The sequence below is a fragment of the Cydia fagiglandana genome, chromosome 19, assembly GCF_963556715.1.
Source record: "Cydia fagiglandana chromosome 19, ilCydFagi1.1, whole genome shotgun sequence".
In the NCBI taxonomy this organism is placed as follows: domain Eukaryota; kingdom Metazoa; phylum Arthropoda; class Insecta; order Lepidoptera; family Tortricidae; genus Cydia; species Cydia fagiglandana.
Genome location: NC_085950.1, coordinates 3918655 through 3941055, shown reverse-complemented (window position 1 = coordinate 3941055; position 22401 = coordinate 3918655). Strand labels below are relative to the sequence as shown.

The 22401-nt window shown below is 40.0% G+C and overlaps 2 protein-coding genes across 2 annotated transcripts; one reads left to right on the top strand and one right to left on the bottom strand.

The window, feature by feature from the left end:
- Positions 1-3158: 3158 nt before the first annotated feature.
- LOC134673886 (uridine 5'-monophosphate synthase-like) lies at positions 3159-11894 on the top strand. Its single transcript, XM_063531941.1, has 2 exons — positions 3159-3298; positions 11394-11894. Exons 1-2 carry the CDS (start codon positions 3161-3163, stop codon positions 11892-11894), a joined length of 639 nt encoding a protein of 212 aa, XP_063388011.1. The 5' UTR covers positions 3159-3160.
- A 1716-nt stretch (positions 11895-13610) lies between these two features.
- LOC134673869 (tubulin beta-1 chain) lies at positions 13611-21725 on the bottom strand. The gene is made up of 2 exons (XM_063531920.1): positions 21561-21725; positions 13611-15408 (listed from the first exon to the last, which is right to left on the bottom strand). The coding sequence occupies exons 1-2, from the start codon at positions 21615-21617 to the stop codon at positions 14122-14124; spliced, it is 1344 nt and encodes a 447-aa protein (XP_063387990.1). The 5' UTR covers positions 21618-21725; the 3' UTR covers positions 13611-14121.
- Between the last annotated feature and the right edge of the window lie 676 nt (positions 21726-22401).

The following is a 22401-nucleotide window of genomic DNA, read 5'->3' as shown; positions in this document are numbered from 1 at the left end:
AATTATCTACAGGAGCAAGTAGCTTTAGCGAGTAAGATAGGTACCATTGAATCACCCAACTTTAGTTTAAAAGCTCCCAAATTATTCCAAGTCCAAAATTAACACTTTTGAACTTGTAGTAATGTATAATGGCTCCTCTACACGACGGGCCAACGCTGGCCACTCCAAGGGACGCATTTATGCGTTAGAGGGAGCAAGTGATATTGCTATCTCATTCAACCACATGGCTGCGTCTCTTGGAGTGGCCGGCGTTGGCCCATCGTGTAGAGGAGCCATTAGTTGGGTGGTTATACGGTAGTCAAAATGATGAAGAACAGAGCGTGTGTAGATCCTTTTGGATAAGGTGGACACCTGACTTTTGCCACTAACTGTAAGTTTGGGTTCGTTAGAATCGTCTTGATAACTTGATAAGTATTAGGTAGTAGATTATTGCATTTAGTGCCTTACAGAAAAAAAAATCTAGAAAATGATATTTTTGACAAAAAGGAAACCTATTTCTACCTTAGCAACCTAGTAAAAGTTAGGTGCCGTCAGCAGCAGAAGTTGCTAAGCGGGCGAGGCGTTCAAAATTACCTTGACACGCTCTAATTTTCTTAAACTCTTAACAATAAAGTCGCGTCAAGATCATTTTGTACACCTAGCCCGCTTAGCAACTTCTGCTGCGTACTGTACACTCTGCTGCAAAAGTGCATGGCCACATTATGAATGAATTCAATTTTTAACTCATACCTACCTAATATGTGCATGCAATATTGAAGCTCGCTGTGCAATTATGATAAGTTGAATAAGTGGATAAAGTAATAATAATAAGCCGATAATAATGTTTACTACATATAATGCGATAACTAGCACTATACGAGTATACGTGCGTATGTAGAAAATTTAAAGGGCCCTATGTACTGTAATGTACATACCTCGCAATCGAGCTAGCAAAACCGTAGCAAATGACAGAGTTGAATGTAAAGGTTAGCGTTCATATGTCATGAATCATCATCATGACTCATGATAACATAGTCACTATTTTTTAAATTTTAAAGTTAAATTTGTGTTTCAGGAAAGTAAATTACTAAATGACTTCTTTAAATTTTTGTTTATTTGATCTCAATTTGTTTACTCTTAATTTGAAGTACAAAATAAATGATGTGTGTATAGCACAAGGATGTAAATACCTTACTTAGCAAACAGATCTTTTAAATAATTAATTTAATTAATGTGCAACTGCTACGGTTTTGCTAACTCAATTGCGAGGTATGGTAATGTAACTTGCGAATTTCCTACTTTTCGTACGTATATCGCAATGTACAATTATATTGACTAGGTAGGTACCTACACAGCAATAACATACATATACTTATCTATGCCTTTTACCTACTGCATACATATTTACAGATAACAGTTTTTTTCTCTACCTAAGGATCTTTAAGTATACTAACCTATTGGCTCCTCTACACGATGGGCCAGCGCCGGCCACTCCAAGGGACGCAACCATGCGGTAGAATGAGATAGCAATATCACTTAAGGTAAGTGCGGAACGCTTAAAGCAGGCCACTGACTAGCCTTCCAACAGTCCAAATAGCGTGGCTGCAACTGCAATCCTAAATCGGTCCGTGAATGTCAAAAACCGGGCAAGTGCGAGTCGGACTCGCGCACGAAGGGTTCCGTACCATAATGCAAAAAAAAAAAAAAGCAAAAAGAAAACGGTCACCCATCCAAGTACTGACCCCTCCCGACGTTGCTTAACTTTGGTCAAAAATCACGTTTAAATCCATTTAAATCTTAATTTTATTCTGTTTTTAGTATTTGTTGTTATAGCGGCAACAGAAATACATCATCTGTGAAAATTTCAACTGTCTAGCTATCACGGTTCGTGATACAGCCTGGTGACAGACAGACGGACGGACGGACGGACGGACAGCGAAGTCTTAGTAATAGGGTCCCGTTTTACCCTTTGGGTACGGAACCCTAAAAACGTACCATGTTTAATATTAGGATGCCGTCCATTTGGATGAATCCATTGTAACGGAATCCATTTGGAAGGCTCGTCAGTGGCCTGCTTAAGTGCGTCCCTTGGAGTGGCCGGCGTTGGCCCATCGTGTAGAGGAGCCATAACAATAGTAACAATCAATGAAAGTCTTTTAAAGGATGACTCACGCTAGACCGGGCCGAGGCATTCGACATATCATTTTCTATCACGCCTGATCGGTGATCACGTGGTGCTCTCCATAGAAAACAAGCGCCGGAAGCTCCGGTCCGGTCTAGCGTGAGTCAACCTTATGGTAACATTCCATTTCTAACCGCAGCTGCACTACCGGTACTGAACGCGTCGCTGTCATTGTCAATTTCCATAGTAAAATGAACAGTAATGCAGCTGTCGTTGGAAATGGACTGTCACCTTAAGTCTGTCAACTACAACTTTTTTATTGTGCAATCATGGAATCTTTTAAGCACGACCTGGTCTCATGTCTTGGTAATTTGGGCCACTTCGCGTAAACATGTCATAAACAACACGTAGAAAACGTTTCCATGACTTCCATTAAGTGAATAAATTAATTACGGAATTGATAAACAATTTGCTATCTAAACCGGGTTGGGAAAACGCGGATTGCAAGCCGCATGCAGTTTCGGCGTATAATAACAACCTTGCTGATAAAATGCAGGTGCGGACGCCAGAATACCAATTTGTGACTCTTAGTATTCCCGCTCAAATATAAAACTATTTAAATTGGAGATTGACACCAGTTTCAATTCTGAATTCTGATCAAATCGATCGATTTGATCATCCCGTTTGGGGCGGGATATGGAGGTAGGATTGCAAGATGGTCGGGATTTGGCGGGATTCTCCCGATTTCTAGCATGTGTTCTACCCGATCGATCGACCCGACAAAGTGAAAACTGTCCCGAAAATTAGCTTCACGTTATAAAACAATAATTTCAAGTTCCGAAATGTCGTCGAGCGAGCGAGCAACCCGCGTCGAGCGCGTCTGAAGTAGTGCCAATAATGTACATAAAATATCGTTGTTTTTAATACAACTACTTTAATGTGAATGTTTTTTTTTTCCAAAATCCCGAAAAAAATATATTTTTCCCGATAATAGCTCCTTTCGATCTGGCAACCCTATCTCCACTGCGTATGCGTCGTTAATACAGCCTATTTTTTCAGATGTGGTCTCGTGAGCAGCTCGCGGTGGAACTGTTCGACGCCGGCGCAGTCCGCCTGGGCGACATCGAGGCCAAGGAGGGCCGGCGGACCCCCATCTACTTTGATCTGAGGATCATCGTGTCACACCCCACCATTATGGTAACTCATCATTCGCTTGCCTGAAGTGGTCTCGTGAGCAGGTCCCTATTTCACCACGGTGACAGGTGCGACAATTGTCGACATCACTGTTACTGACGGTGACGTCTCAGGCCTCCATAGGCTACGGTAACCGCTTACCATCGGACGGGCGATGTGCTTGTTTGCCACCAACATTTTAATTTAAAAAAGTTCATTATATCGCCAATAAATAAGTACTTATTTGGCGATGCCAATTACAATTGTCACAAGAAACACGACAATTGTCACGAAATTTCGACAGAGAACTCATTTCCTGTCAAGAATTACCGAGAATTCTTTTATTTAAATCTTGTGACAACTGTCATCATCATCATCATAAACTTCGCAAGAGAAATACCTATTTATTGCCGATATAATATATTTTTTTAAATAATACAATGTTGGTGACAAACAGCAATATGGATGGAGGCCCCCTGTGCCTGTGTCAGCAACAGTGACATTTGAGGAATTGTCGCACCTGTCAACGTGGTGAAATAGGGGCCTGGTCGCAGTGGAGTCCGCCTCCTCCGCTCCGGCCCGTCCCGGCCCGGCCCGGTCTAGCATGGGCCATCCTAAAGAAATCCGTCATGTCTTCCTATTAAAACTCCCCATATCCGTGATATCCGGGAGCAAAAGTCGATAAAATAAACTAGGTTTTATGGTAGAATCATTGCCAAAATACGCAAATAGTGGTAAACTATCGCCTAGTTCTAAATTAGTGGTTTTATTAGATTTTTGCCCGTTTATCGATTTTATAGATAGCTGAACGTTTGGGTCTCTTATCAAGTCACCAAACTTCTTCTTACCAAATCTGTGGATATCTGGTAACAAAAAAGGAATGTTTCTTAGAAACTTTCTGGGACATTTTGGGAAATATGGTGGAAGTTGTTCAGCTTCATGTACTTTACGAGTACCAGCATACCAATTTTTATAGAAATCTAAGATGTGATCGAAATGTACTAATTTGTTGAGAATTGCTCACCTACGGTAAGGGGCTATTCATAATTTACGTCATTTCAAATTAGGGGGGGGGGAGGTCTGGACATCGGATGACGGTAGCATGAAGTAGGAGGAAATGGGGTCATTTGAAGCATGACTTTTGGATGATTGTAGGGGGGGGGGGTCAAAAATCGTCAAAAATCGATGACGTAATTTATGGACAGCCCCTAAGCAACAAAACTCAACCTTTACGAACCAATCAAGTTTTCAAAGTTACACCGATTAATTACAAACAAAAGTAAAAAAAAAAATTATCTTGAAATTTACATAGAAGCAGGCGTGTCTTACTCCGCGATTTCGTCGCTTTGCTACAGGTAGCTAAAAGTACATCCGTTAGGCCCCAATTTTGGGGTTTGCCATAAGCCGCGCGTGGCGCTCTCGCCACCTAGCGGCCATATCTGTGCTGATCGTAACAGACGCGTTTTGTTAGAGAGTGAGTCTTCTGTACTTAGTACTATTATTTATTCTGTGATAGAAGTTAGACCGAGGTCACCGAACCGGTAAGTCTTTAACGATTTCGACAGCACACGCAGTGCAAGTGTTATTTTATACGTCATTATTTCATAGAAGTTTATCGTTTCAAATAACACTTGCACTGCGTGTGCTATCAAAATAGTTGCAGATTTATCCCGGCCTGGCTTATACAAAAGAAGTTTCCGCATTTTATTTTCATGTTTCATATCATAAAATAGAAATAACATTTTAAAATGACGGCAATTAATCTTGCTTAAAATCCCCATACAGACGACACATTCCATTAGTTAAATAAAGCCTGGCCAACTAACACAAAAGTTTTGAACGCCACAACATTTCAGCCACTTTCCGCCAGTTATTAAAAAAAAAATAAGCTGCGTTCTAAAATAGCCAACGTCAAGATGCGTTCGAAATAAAATAAGTTAACCACAAACAAATTAAATTTATCAGCTGTATTGACGTAGAAGATTAACCGTTGGACTTTATTATAAAGGATTAAGTTTCAAAATCGATTTAAATTTAGATATTCGAGTTGTATTTGTAAGTTGGTTTTGTGTAAGAATTTGTGTTTCCCGCGCAGTCTATTCTTATCGAATGCAGACGACAAAATGATAACTTCTAGTCGAAATAGTTTGTTAAAAGTTTTACGAATTCCTTTCGCGTGGAGGTCTTAAACTATAGCAGGTTTTCTCAAACTTTTTACCCCTCGTATATCCCTTAACTAAATCCCCTAATCAATTTTCTACTCAATACTACATGACGAGAAAAAACACCTAATTAGGATTACCGGCAACCCCTGGGGATAGAGTAGTTTTCGAATTAACCTCTAGCCGCCCAGAGACCTATAAAAAGGCCTCCTGTTCCATTCTAATTTGAACTTTGTGTTGACAAAATAAAATTTCATTTAGCTTGGCAAGGTTTGACGTATGGGCGGCTAGAGGTTAAATACCTAGTTAGTATTAGTAGTAAAAGTTAATCTGTATTTATAAGCCTCGAGCCTTAAACCTGACTTAAGGGTTGCACAATCATCCAAGTATGCACAACTCCGCACCAGACGATGCAGTCCACTCTCAAATATATAAAACAATTTAACTTAAAACATAATTATTTATACTATATATGCAAACAAAAATTAAACCACGACATGTCATTAAAATAAATAGTCCAGTTTTACGGAAGGGCTTTATCCGACCTACATACCTGCTGCGGCTGCTGCCTTGAATTTCAAGGCTTGAAACGAAGTCAATCAATCGATGTATAATTGTGTATAATGTGTCAACTGGTCAACTCTGTATAGTTTATTTTTAGTTTATGTTACCCTAGTAAGTACACACACCAGAGACAAATTAATATACGAAGTAAAGACTGTTAATCTCTACTCTACCATAGACCTATTATATTACCTACTTGGTACTCAAAATTGCGATCTAAATTAAGAATTAAAGATGAGTTGACTATTGCGGTAAAGAGGTTGCGTTAGTTTTCTAATTAATAATAAAATAATGCATGCCGTTCTTTCGAAGTAAGTAGATTAAAATATAGTTCTAATGAGAAAGAACTTTTTCTAATGAGACACCAAGGATTGCATCTTATAAGAATAATTTCTGATGAATTACCAAATCTGATTTTATCTAGTATAATATGTCAAGATTTGGTCAAGATTAGGGAGTGCTCCCGGTACTGGTTTTCTATACAAACACAGTACCGGAACCGGGAATTCCCGGTTCTCGCCATACAAACTCAGTACCGGGAGCATTCCCTAGTCACGATGAAGGTCTTATCAGTCACCATTTTAATCCATAGGCTTTTAAATACCTGCCTCTCTTTTGGTTTTATGAGATTTGGCTTAAAGATCATTAAGGCCAAAACTCTCAAAGTAAACAAGAATTTGATACATTTCCTAGGACCTACAGGTAAAACCTACGCTGGCGCCATCTGTAAATACTTCTACTGTCCGACCCTATTGAACCTATTTTGTATTTTTATGTCTAGCTATACTTTTCCAAAAAATCTACTTGTCCTAAGTGTGGAGGCCAACATTCAAATTGCGAGACAACTGTATTCACATGTCGTAATTGCTTAGGAAATCACATGGCTTTAGACAAAATTTGTCCACTCTACCAAAAAGAAAGAAACATAAGGAAGATTATGGCTGAATTTAATTGTACATATAAAAAGGCGTTGAATAAATATGAACCAGGTTCTAGTAGCCCGCCAGCCCCGGCGGCATCAATGTATCAGGAAAACTTTCCCCCTACGCTTCGGACAACTGAGACGACTTCAGTGGCTGAAAAATCAACAGTGGAGCCTGCGGTAATCGAACCAGCATATGCAAAAGTAGTGGTGACCCAAGCTGAAGTTCATAGTGATGCCCCAGGTAAAAAAAATATATCGTTTACTCCATCTAAAAAGGCAAGCCGTACTAAACCTAAACGCAGGAAGGCCGAAGTGAGAGAAAAAGATGACAGTATATCTGATAATAACTTATCAAGTATGGAAACTGATGATAATGACGTTCTACCAGAAATAACGAGCAAACCCAAGGAAGTAAGTGAAAATAAACTTAAGTTTAGTTCACTAATTGATAAGTTAAAAGATATCATATTCATGAAAAACTTGACGATAGTTGAAAAAATAAAATTAGGGGTTCAAACTGGATTAGAATGGCTTTTATCTTTTGTTATGAAGAATATACTTGACATGTCCTGCTTAAAATCCTTTTTTAACGCCACAGATGGCTAGTAATTTAAAGCAGTGCAGACTTAACATGTTGCAATGGAACGCACAGAGTATTAGACCAAAGTTAGTATCATTTGAAAATCTACTTATTCAGGAGAAAATCCATATAGCGGCACTTAGTGAAACATGGTTAGATTCCGACTGTTATTTTCGCATTAGTAATTATAATATATATAGGGCGGACAGATCAGATGGATATGGTGGTGTTGCAATCCTTACGCATAAATCGATTAAGTCTGAGCATTGTCGTGTTCAACACCCTAATCCTGGTGTAGAAGTTGTCTACGTTAAAGTGTTTAATTGTGATCAAATTAAAAACGTGATTTCAGTTTACTGTCCGTCTTCTGTAGTGACTCAGCAGAGTGATTGGGATTTTATTTTTTCAATCGTGCAACATAACGTGATTATCATGGGTGACTTTAATGGCCATCACACCAACTGGTCATATAAAACGGATACTCGCGGCACTCAAATATATGATTCTCTTGTGGACTGTAATCTAGTTTCTCTTAATGATCACAGCCACACAAGAGTGCGCCTAGTGAATGGAATGTTACAGGAGTCGTCTCCAGATATTTCTATAGTATCTACTGATCTTTATTTTGCATTTAATTGGAACGTTATGAAAGAATCATTAGGAAGCGATCACCTAATTATAAAGATTTCTACATATTTAAATTCTTGTGTTAACTCTGCTGTACCAAAGAGAAACTATAAAGAGGCTCAATGGAATGAGTACAGAACGTATTTAGAAAATAAGTTTGCTGATTTGTCTTTGCCTGAAGCTCCTCAAGAATCATATAATTGTTTTTTAAGTATTATAAATGAAGCTGCTGATCTTTTCATACCATATATTAAAATTAACAATAATCCAGCAAAAAAATTCCAACCAAAACCATACTGGAACCAGGCTTTATCCAAAGCCGTTGCCGAAAGACGTTTAGCTCTCTCATTGTTCAGACGAAATCCTACACCACAAAATCTTGAGGAACTTCAGGCTAAGATAAGAGACACTCAGAGACTTATTAGAACGCGTAGAAATGAAAGTTGGCAACAATTTTGCAACTCCATAAGCGAGTCCTCATCAGCCTCTGAAGTTTGGTCTCGGATGAAATGGGTAAAGGGCTATAGGTCTTCTCGGCCTCATGTTAGTGCAGAAAAAGCTCATAATCTTCTTTGTTCTCTCACGCCAGATTATGTATCTCCGCCGACGCCAGTGATTGAGTCGGGTGGCACGGTTATAGACGAACCATTTACATTACATGAATTAGATTCTTGCATTAAACCAAAAGATACTGCTCCGGGTCATGATGGGATCGCTTTTTCTATGATTAAAAATCTTCCTGAGAAAGGAAAACTCTTACTATTATCATTGTACAATAATTTCTACTCCATAGGTTTTGTCCCTACTCAGTGGAGAGAAATTAGTGTAGTCCCGATACCTAAACCCGGAAGAGACCCCTCCTCTGACTCTGCTCTTCGACCAATCTCTTTAATTTCATGTGTGTGTAAAATATTTCATTCTATGATAAATAGGAGGGTGGAATGGTTCATAGAAAAAAGATGTATGTTTGCCGAAGAAACTGTTGGTTTTAGAAAGTGTCGATCATCTTTGGATAATTTAAGTAGCTTAGTTAGTCGGATTCAGACCGGATTTTCAAAAAATATGATCACTTTGGGGTGTTTCATAGATATTGAAAATGCATATAATAATGTAAATGTTCCCATTTTAATTGAAATACTTGACAGGCTACGAGTTGGACATCATATTTGTCGATATCTATGGAATTTCTTAAAGGAAAGATACCTCACAATACAAACTGATGCATCTATGTTAAGAAGATCAACTGGTCGCGGGTTGGCTCAGGGAGATCCTACTTCGCCATTGCTTTTTAATGTTTATACTTTGCATATTCAAAAATCAATTACAAGTGTTTACTTTTCACAGTATGCAGATGATTATATTTTATATGTTACAAAGAAATCTATAGAGGAGGCCGAGGATGTATTACAAAAGTCCCTTAATGTTTTTAACAAATTTCTGAATAATCTCGGTCTTGAAATATCTTCATCTAAAACTAAGTTATGTGTATTTAAAAAAGGTATTAATAGAAAACCTGTAAGCATCAAAATTAATGATAAAAAAATAGAGTTAGTCGAGTGTGTTAAGTATCTAGGAATGTGGTTGGATCGATCTCTTAGGTGGGAAAAACATATTAACGAATTAGCTCAAAAGATTCAGAAATATTCCAATGTTTTAAAAGTTTTAGTTGGACCGGGATGGGGTGTCCATCCAAAACATCTCCGAAGATTATACTTTGCTGTGATTCGTAGTCGAATAGATTATGCGTCTTTTCTTTACGACGATAGTTGCGATTCTCATTTGTACAAACTCGATAAAATTCAAAATCAGTCATTGAGGACTATCGGCGGTTTTATTAAGTCTACTCCTATACACGCAATGGAATGCGAATTGTGTGTACAACCGTTCGTACATTCGTCGCATCTATTTGGCATCCAAGTTTTGGCTAAAATCTAGATCTTTTGAAGATAACACAACTATCAAACTCTTAGATGGATTAAATAATGACTTACAAGTTCGAGACACTTTGCGAAATAAAAAACCTCTGCTTCTTACCATTCATAATATGTATAAGTTAACAACTATGTATTCCAGTAAAGTATTAGAAATGTTTACTTTGGACCAATGGGTAAATCATATAGATATTTCTAAATCTATTAAGTTAAACATTACTTCTATTAACAAATCTAAGCGCGAGTATGACAAAGTTTCCCTAAGAACTTTTGTTAACAATTTTTTACGTACCAATTACTCTGGATTTTATTGCATATATACCGACGGTTCTAAGGAAAAAAACTCATTAGGTGCTGCGATTTATGACCCTCAATCGAACGTATCTGTTAAATTACATATAAAATATGATATGTCAATAATGCACGCCGAGTTGGTTGCCATTGCTGAGGCCTTATCCTACATTCAATCCCTAGATTGCAATCATATAGTCATTCTGTCCGATTCTAAAAGTGCTCTGCAGCATATTGCTCGGTGTACCACGAAACATCGATGTCTCCCGGTTGCCTATTCCATTTTAAATATCATTGATAAATTACAATCGCAAGATAAGACCATAATTCTGCAATGGATTCCATCTCATGTAGGTATAGCCGGTAATGAAGTAGTGGATTCCATAGCCAGGCTGGCTTGTCATGGTGGAGTAGAATGTAATACCTTGCCTTTTTATACGGATTGTATCATTTTAGCCAAACAGAGAACCTATACTTTATGGAAAGAATACTTTGATAAGAGATCAACAGAGAAGGGTATTTGGTACAAGACGATCCAACCTCATCCTTTAATGACACCGTGGATTGATTGTTTTCTTAATAGACGTGACATTGTATTGATGATGAGACTACGTTCTGGACATATCCCATTGAATAAATTCGGTTATTTAATGAAGAAAGTTCTTTCTCCTAATTGTGATGAATGTGATGTATTAGAAGACGTGTACCATGTTATAATGGAATGTGCCCGGAATGAAGCTGCTCGGATACAACTGGCTTTTTCAAGCCATAATAATATGTTTGATGTTGGGGGCTGCAATAGCGTCCTGGCTGCTCCTCTGTCGGACGCCGCCATGGCGCTATTGCAGCTTGTACGAAAGGCTTTAGTATGTAGAATAAGTTAGTTGTAAGAATATATTAATTTGTGGTTTTTTATGGAGCGACATGTTCACCTCGGTGACAAGCTCTAAAAATAAAGAGAAAAAAAAAAAATGTCTAGCTAGCGACATCTTTTGAAAATACACATAACAGCATTGATAACTCTCCTTTCTCTACACAGATGGCGGTAGCGGTGCATCTCCAAAACCTAGCAGCCGAGATAAGGCACGACATCCTATGCGGGGTGCCGTACGCCGCCCTCCCGATCACAGCCGTCATGGCCGTCAACACCGGAACACCCATGATCATGAAAAGGAAGGAAACAAAACTCTACGCCACCAGGAAAATCCTCGAAGGAATCTTCCAACCAAAGCAAAAATGTCTCGTTGTAGAGGACGTTGTGACATCTGGCGGCAGTTTGCTAGAAACAGTAAGCACGCTACGCCACGAAGGCTTAAGCGTCACCGACGCCGTAGTAGTACTCGACCGTGAACAAGGTGGCGCTACTGTGCTCAAAAGGAATGGCGTCACTGCACACTCGCTTTTCACAATGAGCGAATTAGTGAAAATTCTTAAAGACACCGGGCGATTAACAGATGAAATTGTAGAAATGGTTTCTGATCATATAAAAGTATGTCAGTTCGGTATTGGCGATAATTTAGAAATAGCTGAGCGCATTTAGGCCACTAATCATTAGAAATAAATCTTTTACGTACATCACGGCCGGTCTCTAGAAAACATGGCACGTCTTCGCATTGATTTGTGTCCCTATATATGCACGTATATGTTCCTACGTGACATAATATATTTGTGAATCAACAGCCGGCGTGTTTAGTTTTGGAGGCGGACGGCTTTACCATATCGGCTGGATGAATAACTTGGGTGAATCACACATGCGATGAGTAGTAAACACACCTATTTTTGATTTAAAATATCTTCTACAAGCTTAATAAGGATTTCAGAGTAATAAAATTTTATAGCGTTCATATGAAATCTATCTAGCTAAATAAATACCTATCTAAGTTGTTGGAAATATCACTGAACCAAATCGAAAATCTAATTCCTATTAGCCTAATCAGGAATGTATGCTTTCGCCAGCCCCTAAGGAATCGAAGAATAATAAAAACATTGGGATCCCTTGACCTCGGTAAAATTTTGTAGGCACATGTTTGCTACAAGGTATTCCTAATAGGTAGGTAATAAACTCAAATGATATTGTATCAGGCATTATATCTATATTCTATATGCCTACCAAATTGATAAGCCAATTTACACTCGTAAAAGTCGTAAATAACTAGTGCCTAAAGGAACTAACAATGATATAAAATGAACAAGCCAGATCGATATGTAATTTTGAAAATGCAATCCAGAATTCCAGATGACTATACAATAACTTGGTTGTGTTGTACCTTCGATCTGATCTGATGATGGAGCCAGGAGTAGTGGAAATACTTCAGTGTCTAAATTTTTTATTTTAGCTAATCTTAGTATGAATTATCTTAATCGGTATCTAAAGGTACCTAGATAATATTAACAGTTAATCCTCAAGCCAATATAGTAATGCGGACAGGCTAGCTAATAGTACCAGTTACGTGATACATGGCCTGTCGACTCCCGTTATCTGGCCAAGGAAGTGTGGGATCCGGTGCCACATGCAAATGCATACGATATGCATGCCAGTTAGCAGTTTTACTTAGGTAACCTAGATTACTAGACAACTGGCATTTTTTGATTTTATATGGAAAACAGGGACTTTAGTTGAAGTTTCGCCCAATATCTTGGAAATGGTGCACTAATATCAGCATATTCATTCATATCAAGCAGATGTATTCTATATCCGTATGTGTAAACCAGAGAAGTATGATTTGTCCTTGCTATGTATATGTCGGCGGACGATCGTAAGATCAGGCAAATCGTGAAATTCCTAGGCATATCGTGAAACGTGAAAATCTTTGATTTGTTCCATGAGTCGAAGGAGTCCCGCATGGCGGGGCTCCTATTTCTGAACAGTTTGCCCTTCGGGCATCTGAAGCAACCTAACGAACCTATCTTGTCTATATATTGGTTTAATGTCACTATCCTCAAAACAATACACAGGAACATTACGATCTGCCTGATCTTTCGATCGGCCGCCGATATATATATGTGATTCATCTAGGTATTCTAGGTTTTTGCAAGAAATTAATAGTAAATTAAGTCAACAAATTTCAATTTGACCAATGCAATGCAATGGTTATCACAACTCTAAAATGAAATAAATAAGAAGTGGACTGGACTAAAACTTTGTTGACTGATTGAATCTACAAATGTAAATTATTGGTATCTGAATATAATTAACATAATTATTGTTAAAGTATTGTTAAAGAATTTGTATCTAATTTAAATAAAACGATGTAAATAAATTCAATGTATTTTATTATTCACCAGCTGGAATATAATAATTAAAAACTTTGATCGACTTCGAAAAATTGTACGACAATTAGCTTTTTAGTAAAAAAGCCAATAAAAATCACACTGGTTACAAAACAAAGAATTAATAATTAACTTAGGTATTAAAAACTCATGGTTCAGCCTTATCAAAAAGATCTTTTCCTTTCGTGTCGCGTATTCAGCACCATACGATGGTTTGGAAGGGGCCACGTCATTTCGGAAACTGTTTATTCGGTAATAAACATTAGAGAGAGCCGCCCTTCGGCAAGGAAAACAACCGGGAATGTAACCGCTATTCATGCATCGCAACATCAATGTGTACTCCCTAGAGGTGGGGAACTAAATGTCAAAAATATTGTAAAAAAGTACTCGGTAAAAAATACTATCGAAGCAAAAAAATGCAGTCATCACGCGACGCGGTTCGCGGGAGACGGGACTGGGGTAGTGTGAGTAGAGGGACGAGGGGGGAGGGAGGACGCTTAGTTGTCCTCGATCTCCTGCTCCTGTTCCTCGTCGAACTCGGCGTCCTCGTCGGCGGTGGCCTCCTGGTACTGCTGGTACTCCGACACCAGGTCGTTCATGTTGCTCTCGGCCTCGGTGAACTCCATCTCGTCCATGCCCTCGCCAGTGTACCAATGCAAGAAAGCCTTGCGCCTGAACATAGCCGTGAACTGCTCCGAGATGCGCTTGAACAGCTCCTGGATGGCGGTGGAGTTGCCAATGAAGGTGGCGGCCATCTTGAGACCGCGGGGCGGGATGTCGCACACGGCGGTCTTCACGTTGTTGGGGATCCATTCCACGAAGTAGGACGAGTTCTTGTTCTGGATGTTGAGCATCTGCTCGTCGACTTCCTTCATGGACATGCGACCGCGGAAGATGGCGGCCACGGTGAGGTAGCGGCCGTGGCGCGGGTCGCACGCCGCCATCATGTTCTTGGCGTCGAACATCTGCTGCGTCAGCTCGGGCACGGTCAGCGCGCGGTACTGCTGGCTGCCGCGGGACGTGAGCGGCGCGAACCCGGGCATGAAGAAGTGCAGACGCGGGAAGGGTACCATGTTCACGGCCAGTTTGCGAAGGTCGGCGTTCAGTTGACCGGGGAACCGCAGACACGTGGTGACGCCGGACATGGTGAGCGACACGAGGTGGTTGAGGTCGCCGTACGTGGGGGTGGACAGTTTGAGCGTGCGGAAGCAGATGTCGTAGAGAGCCTCGTTGTCGATGCAGTAGGTTTCGTCTGTGTTTTCGACTAGCTGGTGGACTGAGAGTGTGGCATTGTAAGGTTCTACTACTGTATCTGACACCTTAGGCGAAGGTACAACTGAATATGTGTTCATTATTCTGTCAGGGTACTCTTCTCTGATTTTTGAAATGAGGAGTGTGCCCATACCGGATCCGGTGCCGCCGCCGAGCGAGTGTGTGAGCTGGAAGCCTTGGAGGCAGTCGCAGGATTCTGATTCTTTGCGTACGACGTCTAGGACTGAATCTACGAGCTCGGCGCCCTCAGTGTAGTGACCCTTGGCCCAGTTGTTGCCGGCGCCAGACTGTCCGAACACGAAGTTGTCGGGGCGGAAGATCTGTCCGAAAGGTCCAGAGCGGACAGAGTCCATGGTGCCGGGCTCCAAGTCCACCAGGATGGCGCGGGGCACGTACTTGCCGCCGGAGGCCTCATTGTAGTAAACGTTGATGCGCTCCAACTGCAGGTCCGAGTCGCCATGGTAGGCGCCGGTGGGGTCGATGCCGTGCTCGTCTGAGATGATCTCCCAGAACTGTAACAAAAGAAAAAAATATCAGTAAGTGTTAAACAAAACACACGCGTGTTTTGATTCTCAAAAAGGAAGAGAGCACCGCAGACTGGTACGGTGCGTGTGGGCTCGGATGAGTCACCGGTCGCCTAGGCAACTGCGCTCGAAACAAACGAATCGCCTGTCCCCATTAGCATATTTCCGAGGGCGTACTTTTGCGTAACATTATCGATCCTACAGATGCATTACATTAGCCATATAAGGCTGAATGTAAACGGTATGAATCAGTAGTTGCGCAAATTGCAAAAAAACTGGCCTTAAGCGAGATGACCGCCCACTTTCGTGGCTTTATGTAACGGCACCATATAAGCGGAGAGCGCGGGGCAAGTTTCTTATTTGGGAGCTTTGCCTTGTCAGTCTGTCAAGCTGTAAATCAGGGGGCGCCGGGTCGCGGCGCCGGCTCAGTGGGACGAAATAAGCATAACTCTCCATACTGCACTGTACAATACTCTCACATTAACATGAAATTGTGCGCAGAGATAATCTCTCTCCTTTCTACTCGGCCGTGAGTGCTTCTTGTGATAAGATCAGCGTTATTAATAAAGAGTATGATCGATCAGATAGCGAGGTATGATTTGTTTCGTCGTGAATGGAATGCAGGCGCAAAACAAATAGGTCTATTGTTCATTCAATATACCGAATTGTATGAATAATATTGATGATACATCAAATTAGATATGAAAGAATAGAAGGTGCTTATTTAAAAATAAATACGTTACATAGTTTCTTAATTAACATAGCGTAGATTAACGGGTTATTGTTTTCTAACGACTTCCTGTTGATTTAACTCGAATATCACGCATGTTAGAAGTATTTACTAAAAATATACGGATTCTTAAGGGAAACATGTGATATCGATCTGGCAACACGCCAATGTGCTGGAAAAAATACTTTTTCCGGGATATTGCAGTTTGTCAGGCGAGTTGGACGATAGTCAAGTTTTTATGCCTTTTGCTAACACTCATTTTGATAAAAAAGTGACTGTTATTACAGCTAATTTAATGGCAAAACTTTGCCGTCTGCCTGCCAGTCATTTACTGGTATTCTACTTTGGTGCCATTTCTTGGCAGTTTAAAATGTATCTTCACGGATTGACAATGCGAATGTCACAGAGATGGTAAAACACAGTAAAGTGCAGCTGACAAGCTAACTATGATTATAACTTGTAAGGGGTGATATGGCGAATTAAATTTGTTATAGAAAATAATGCTGCTGAGAACTAAGATGTTATTTTTCGGCGCATTAGCAAAGAGGCTGGTGGATGTAACTGGGGACCGTAGAGCTGGCAGCTTCCTCGCACAACGCATAAGCATTGCAATTCAGCGAGGTAATGCTGCCAGCGTCTACGGTACCCTGCCGAGGGGCGATTTTTTATTGTAGTTTAGGTTTTATTTTTATTAATTTAGTATAATTTTAGTTTATAAGTTTTTATACAACATTTATATAGATGTTATCATACAAGCAAGTTTTATGTCACTAATATCCTATAAAGAAGTACAGAAATAAACCCAAGTACCTAACTACTGTCAGCCAGCACCTACACATACCTAGTACATGCTTTCAATACCTAGGTATACAAGAAACGCCTAGCCAAGACTCGGCATGGAAAGCTTTCTCTAACAAGTTTCTCGACGCGAAGTTAGCAAGTAAAGCTAAATTTTACTACCTAGTCGACTCATTGTATAACTTTTCTCTAATGTACAGCGCCATCCATCAGATATCTCGGAGCGGTCGAGGTGTTCAAAAATATCTGAACACATTTAACGCCTTGACAATGGGGCTATTCATAAATTACGTAATTTTAAATTAGGGATGGGGGGTCTGGACATCGGGTGATGGTAGGAGGAAACGGGGTCATTCGAAGCATGATTTTTAATTGATTTTAGGGGGTGGGGGGGGGGTCAAAACTAGATGACGTAGTTTATGGACAGCCCCAATGAGGCGTGTTGAGATATTTGTGAGCAACTTGGGCGCTCCGATATATCTAATCGCTCTACTACTCTCTCATTTAAACTTTTCTCTAGTGGACTAGCTATTGTTTTCCACTCGAGCACACTAATTGGCGATACTTTTATCCAATTAAGGCGGAGATTAAATTAGATTTGGTACGTGTAGGCGTTGCTGGTTAAGGTAGGAACGTGACTTGCTTACTTAATCCATAATAATAATACTGCCCGCGACACTGTCCGCGTAGATTTATGATTTCCATTAAAAAAAACCGGGCAAGTGCGAGTTGGACTCGCGCACGAAGGGTTCCATACCATAAAGCAAAAAAAAAAACGGTCACCCATCCAAGTACTGACCACTCCCGACGTTGCTTAACTTTGGTCAAAAATCACGTTTGTTGTATGGGAGCCCCATTTAAATCTTTATTCTATTCTGTTTTTAGTATTTGTTGTTATAGCGGCAACAGAAATACATCATCTGTGAAAATTTCAACTGTCTAGCTATCACGGTTCGTGAGATACAGACAGACGGACAGACGGACGGACGGACGGACGGACGGACAGCGAAGTCTTAGTAATAGGGTCCCGTTTTACCCTTTGGGTACGGAACCCTAAAAAAACTAGGCATTATTTAAGTTAATTAAGTGTAGAACTGATGCTACCTATCTGATACATAACAATAGGATAATTGCGTCAGTTTACCGTCCAGTGCCAATTTCCCTCCACTTGACAGATTAGCAAATAATACATTTCATTTTTAATTTGCTACTTACGAAATATTTGTGTAGTTAGATAAATTGTTTAGATGTTAAGGATTGCAATAAGTCCAAATTTGTTCACCAATGAAGGTTTATATTCAAATTTCGTCAAGTGGACAAAAACTAGCGCAATGACCCTATTTGCTAGCTTGTACCAATGGTGTTGGCATAATTATTATGCCTGATATTTTTGGACATGTAAAATGGGGTTCAAAAGATCATGAAACTAGAAATTAATGTCTAGTAGGTATACCCTACACCAGCGGCCGGCAACCCGCGGCCCGCGGGCCGCATGTGGCCCGCCAACCTCTCGCATGCGGCCCGCGAGCCTCCTGGTTATTCTGTATGTAATACTGACGAACGACAATGTCTGCTAAAGTCACAAATATTACCAAAGTGCGGCCCGCGTCATCTTCGTTAACTACTATGTGGCCCTTGGCTGCTAAAAGGTTGCCGACCGCTGCCCTACACAACTGCTAAGTCTAGTAAAATAAGACCCTATATCACTGTTTAATTTGATTAAAACAAAACTCTGGCTTAAATGCTTCAATATGATGATGTTTCTTACCAATTTTTACTTTAGTAATAAGCTAATAAGTCCTATCAGTCTTCTGGAAATCTATTATTTACTCCAGTCTGAAAAACCGGGCAAGTGCGAGTCGGACTCGCGCACGAAGGGTTCCGTACCATAATGCAAAAAACAAAAACAAAAAAAAACGGTCACCCATCCAAGTACTAACCACTCCCGACGTTGCTTAACTTTGGTCAAAAATCACGTTTGTTGTATGGGAATCCCCAGTTAAATCTTTATTTTATTCTGTTTTTAGTATTTGTTGTTATAGCGGCAACAGAAATAAATCATCTGTGAAAATTTCAACTGTCTAGCTATCACGGTTCGTGAGATACAGCCTGTTGACAGACGGACGGACGGACGGACAGCGAAGTCATAGTAATAGGGTCCCGTTTTACCCTTTGGGTACGGAACCCTAAAAATGTGCCCTGTATTATAAAACATAAGGTAGAGTTTCCCGTACTCAGACAACCCGTCCCTGTGTAAGTAATTAACTTGATTAGCTACCACCATCTGGCTTTCCTATTGTGTCGTTCCCTAGGAAAAGAAGCTTATGGCGATTGAAACGTCACATACTTTGTAGAACGTATCATTGAATAATACCACTACGAATAATACGTATCATTGAGTAATAGCGTAAGTATACAAACCTTTAGTTCACAGAATTACAGGATATCATATCTACGTTATCTATCAAGTAGGTACCTAAACCAGGCGTGTCTCACTTCGCGATTTCGTCGCTTTGCTACAGTACGGTTACCATCAGTTTGTCACTGACATAAACGCCGTCGAGAACGTAATTTACTTTCTATACATCTGTCGCACTCGCATATTAGTGCAAACGGGATGTATAGAAAGTAAATTACGTTCTCGACGACGTTTATGTCAGTGACAAACTGATGGTAACCGTACAGGTAGCTAAAAGTACATCCGTTCGACCCTAATTTTGGGGTTTGCCATAAGCCGCGCGTGGCGCTGTCGCCACCTAGCGGCCATATCTGTCCTGATCGTAACAGACGCGTTTTGTGGAGTCTTCTGTACCTGTACTATTAGTTATTCTGTGCCTAAACGTACAGTCATCTGCAATAATGTTACTCTTCGAAGGCCGCGAAAACATGTGACACGAAATACTGTCAGATATTTTTGCGGCCTTCGTTGTGTAACATATGCAGGTGACTGTACCGCTCCTAACAGAGGTTTTTAGGGTTCCGTACGCAAAGGGTAAACGGGACCCTATTACTAAGACTCCGCTTTCCGTCAGTCTGACTGTCACCAGGCTGTATCTAATGAACCGTGATAGCTAGGCAGTTGAAATTTTCACAGATGACGTATTTCTGTTGCCGCTATAACAACAAATACTAAAAACAACTAAATATTTAAGTGGGGCATACAAGTTATATTTTTGCCGTTTTTTGCGCAACGGTACGGAACCCTTAGTGCGCGAGTCCGACAAAAATTTCAAAGTATAGTTACGCCAGCACCTACTATCTTAACTATCGCTATTTTGGCCATTGCACTCATAAAATTGTACCTTTGCTTGTCGTGAACTGTTTCCGCGCTATTTTAACACGCGGAAGTTCATCGACCCCTGCTCGAGAATTCAGTTCGTTAGCTCTTCCTCATTTTAACAACGGAATTATGCAAATATCGTTAATTGGTTATATTTTTTTTGCTAAAATTGGTGCGGCACTTAGTTAGCAATTAAATTGTCAGCACTTTCCATTATCAACTGACGTATTTATTGTCAAGTACAAATTTATAGGTATGTATCTGTACCCGCGACTATAGGTAAATAGCCAGATAGGAATGAAAAACGATAAATTACCAACGTTTTTTTACTGGTCTGTGAACCTACCTACAATTTCACGTAGCAGCGTTCGATACTAAGGTTAAAAATACCATTTGACAAAAAGCAGTTAGGTATTATTCAAGAAGGCTTTAGATTACCTTGCTAATAACTAGCAACTACCTAGATAAACTCTTAATAAAATACCTACCTAAACAATAGAATCGTAATTTTTAATAGACTTAAGAATAATAACAGAAAACAGAAATTAAACACCATGCCTACCGCATCTGCTGTAACGGTTTTTTCTCAGTACAATTAAAATTCGAACGATACGAACGGCGGCCTGTGATTGGTCGTCCCTTATCTACGGGACGCCTAAATAACCTTGAGCAGGGTTCATAACAAGCGTGCCCTTTTAACGGATTTTTCGTGGCGGGAAACGGGGATTAACGACTTAAATTTAAATATTACAGGGCAATAAATTATTGAAAGTTATCTTTAGAGCGCGTTTACAATTGCACGCACTATCAAGATAAAGAGCTTTTGATGTGCGCGAAACAAACATTTGAGACATGCACTTTGATAAGATAGATACCGAAAAACCGGCCGGTCACGTAAGCAAAAATTCTCAGAAATTGATCTCTGTATCAGAATGGCGAAGCGAGACACGTGGAAGGCCTAGTCACCGCTACTTTGCGACCGATCGATACAGGCGTTGTACGATTACAGATTCCGACGAAAATCACGCCAAGTAGAATTCCAAAGTGCACAAAACTTGGCATTTATAGACAAACGGCTAAGATATGATTATGAAAGAAATTATTACTGTTACTCGAGCAAACGGCCACACCCACTCGTATGAGAGAAATCGTTTTAGTATTAATTTCCCAACAATTACGACATAATTACCGCCCCAGCAGCCGACAAGAATGATGTCATTTTCTCTTTGTGGCCAATTTCACGTACCGGCCACAAAATGCCGGCCGGAGGTTCAAAATCCGAACGACTTTTATCCGTTAATCGTAACAAAAGAATAAGTGTTAAGTATTTACCTTAGCGCCGATCTGGTTGCCGCACTGTCCAGCTTGAATGTGCACGATTTCCCTCATTTTGTTGAATGTGAACTATTAAATTACTTAACACTATAATTTTTTTTTGCTCCGCACGCACCACGTACTTTCGTGGTAGCTAGTTGAAGAATACGCCGAAATTCGTTTCGCGCAAGCAATGTAGCGGAGCGGTGGTCGCTAGTGATGCGAAGCCGAAATTCGGTATCGATAAAAATGACGCATTGCGACACACCTACACAGGTTTTATTTAAGTTGATATGATTGTTTTACTGTTGAGTTTTCCACTAAACTATTTAGTTATTTGAAATAAATTATTGTAAACTTTTTATTTTATTTTTAAAATACATTTTACAAATATAACAAGACCAGTCGACCAAAAGTATATTGATTTAAATACGTTGGTAACTTGGTACTTAATAAGAGGGCGTCACTAGGTTAGCAATATGATTAATCACATGGCTTACCGTGAAACACGACAATCGGAAGTTCGGTTTCTGCCTCTCTATCACTCTTGACTATTCAAACGCGTTACTGGACTGAATTAGCTTTGAATTGTTCGTCTTTATGGTCTAAGATCCCACGATCCCGATTCTATGGTCGACCTTCACCAATCTGTCTGACGGATGAAACTATGAAAATATGAAATAAAATATGTTCCAGAACATAAATAAATAGGGTTGCCTAAAGAAATATGGTCAAGGCTATATTATAAAAAAATTTGAAAATTCGCCAAATTTCACCGATTTGTTAATGGAAAATATACAACTTGTACAACATAAATCAACTAGGTTGCCTATCTTTTTCCGGTCACTATTATGTGGTT

Excerpts from the sequence above, each read along its gene's own strand:
- LOC134673886 (XM_063531941.1), top strand. The coding sequence starts at position 3,161 with ATGTGGTCTCGTGAGCAGCTCGCGGTGGAACTGTTCGACGCCGGCGCA. Across the intron at positions 3,299-11,393 it reads TGTCACACCCCACCATTATG|ATGGCGGTAGCGGTGCATCT; the intron begins GTAACTCATCAT and ends TTCTCTACACAG.
- LOC134673869 (XM_063531920.1), bottom strand. The coding sequence starts at position 21,617 with ATGAGGGAAATCGTGCACATTCAAGCTGGACAGTGCGGCAACCAGATC. Across the intron at positions 15,409-21,560 it reads GCAACCAGATCGGCGCTAAG|TTCTGGGAGATCATCTCAGA; the intron begins GTAAATACTTAA and ends CTTTTGTTACAG.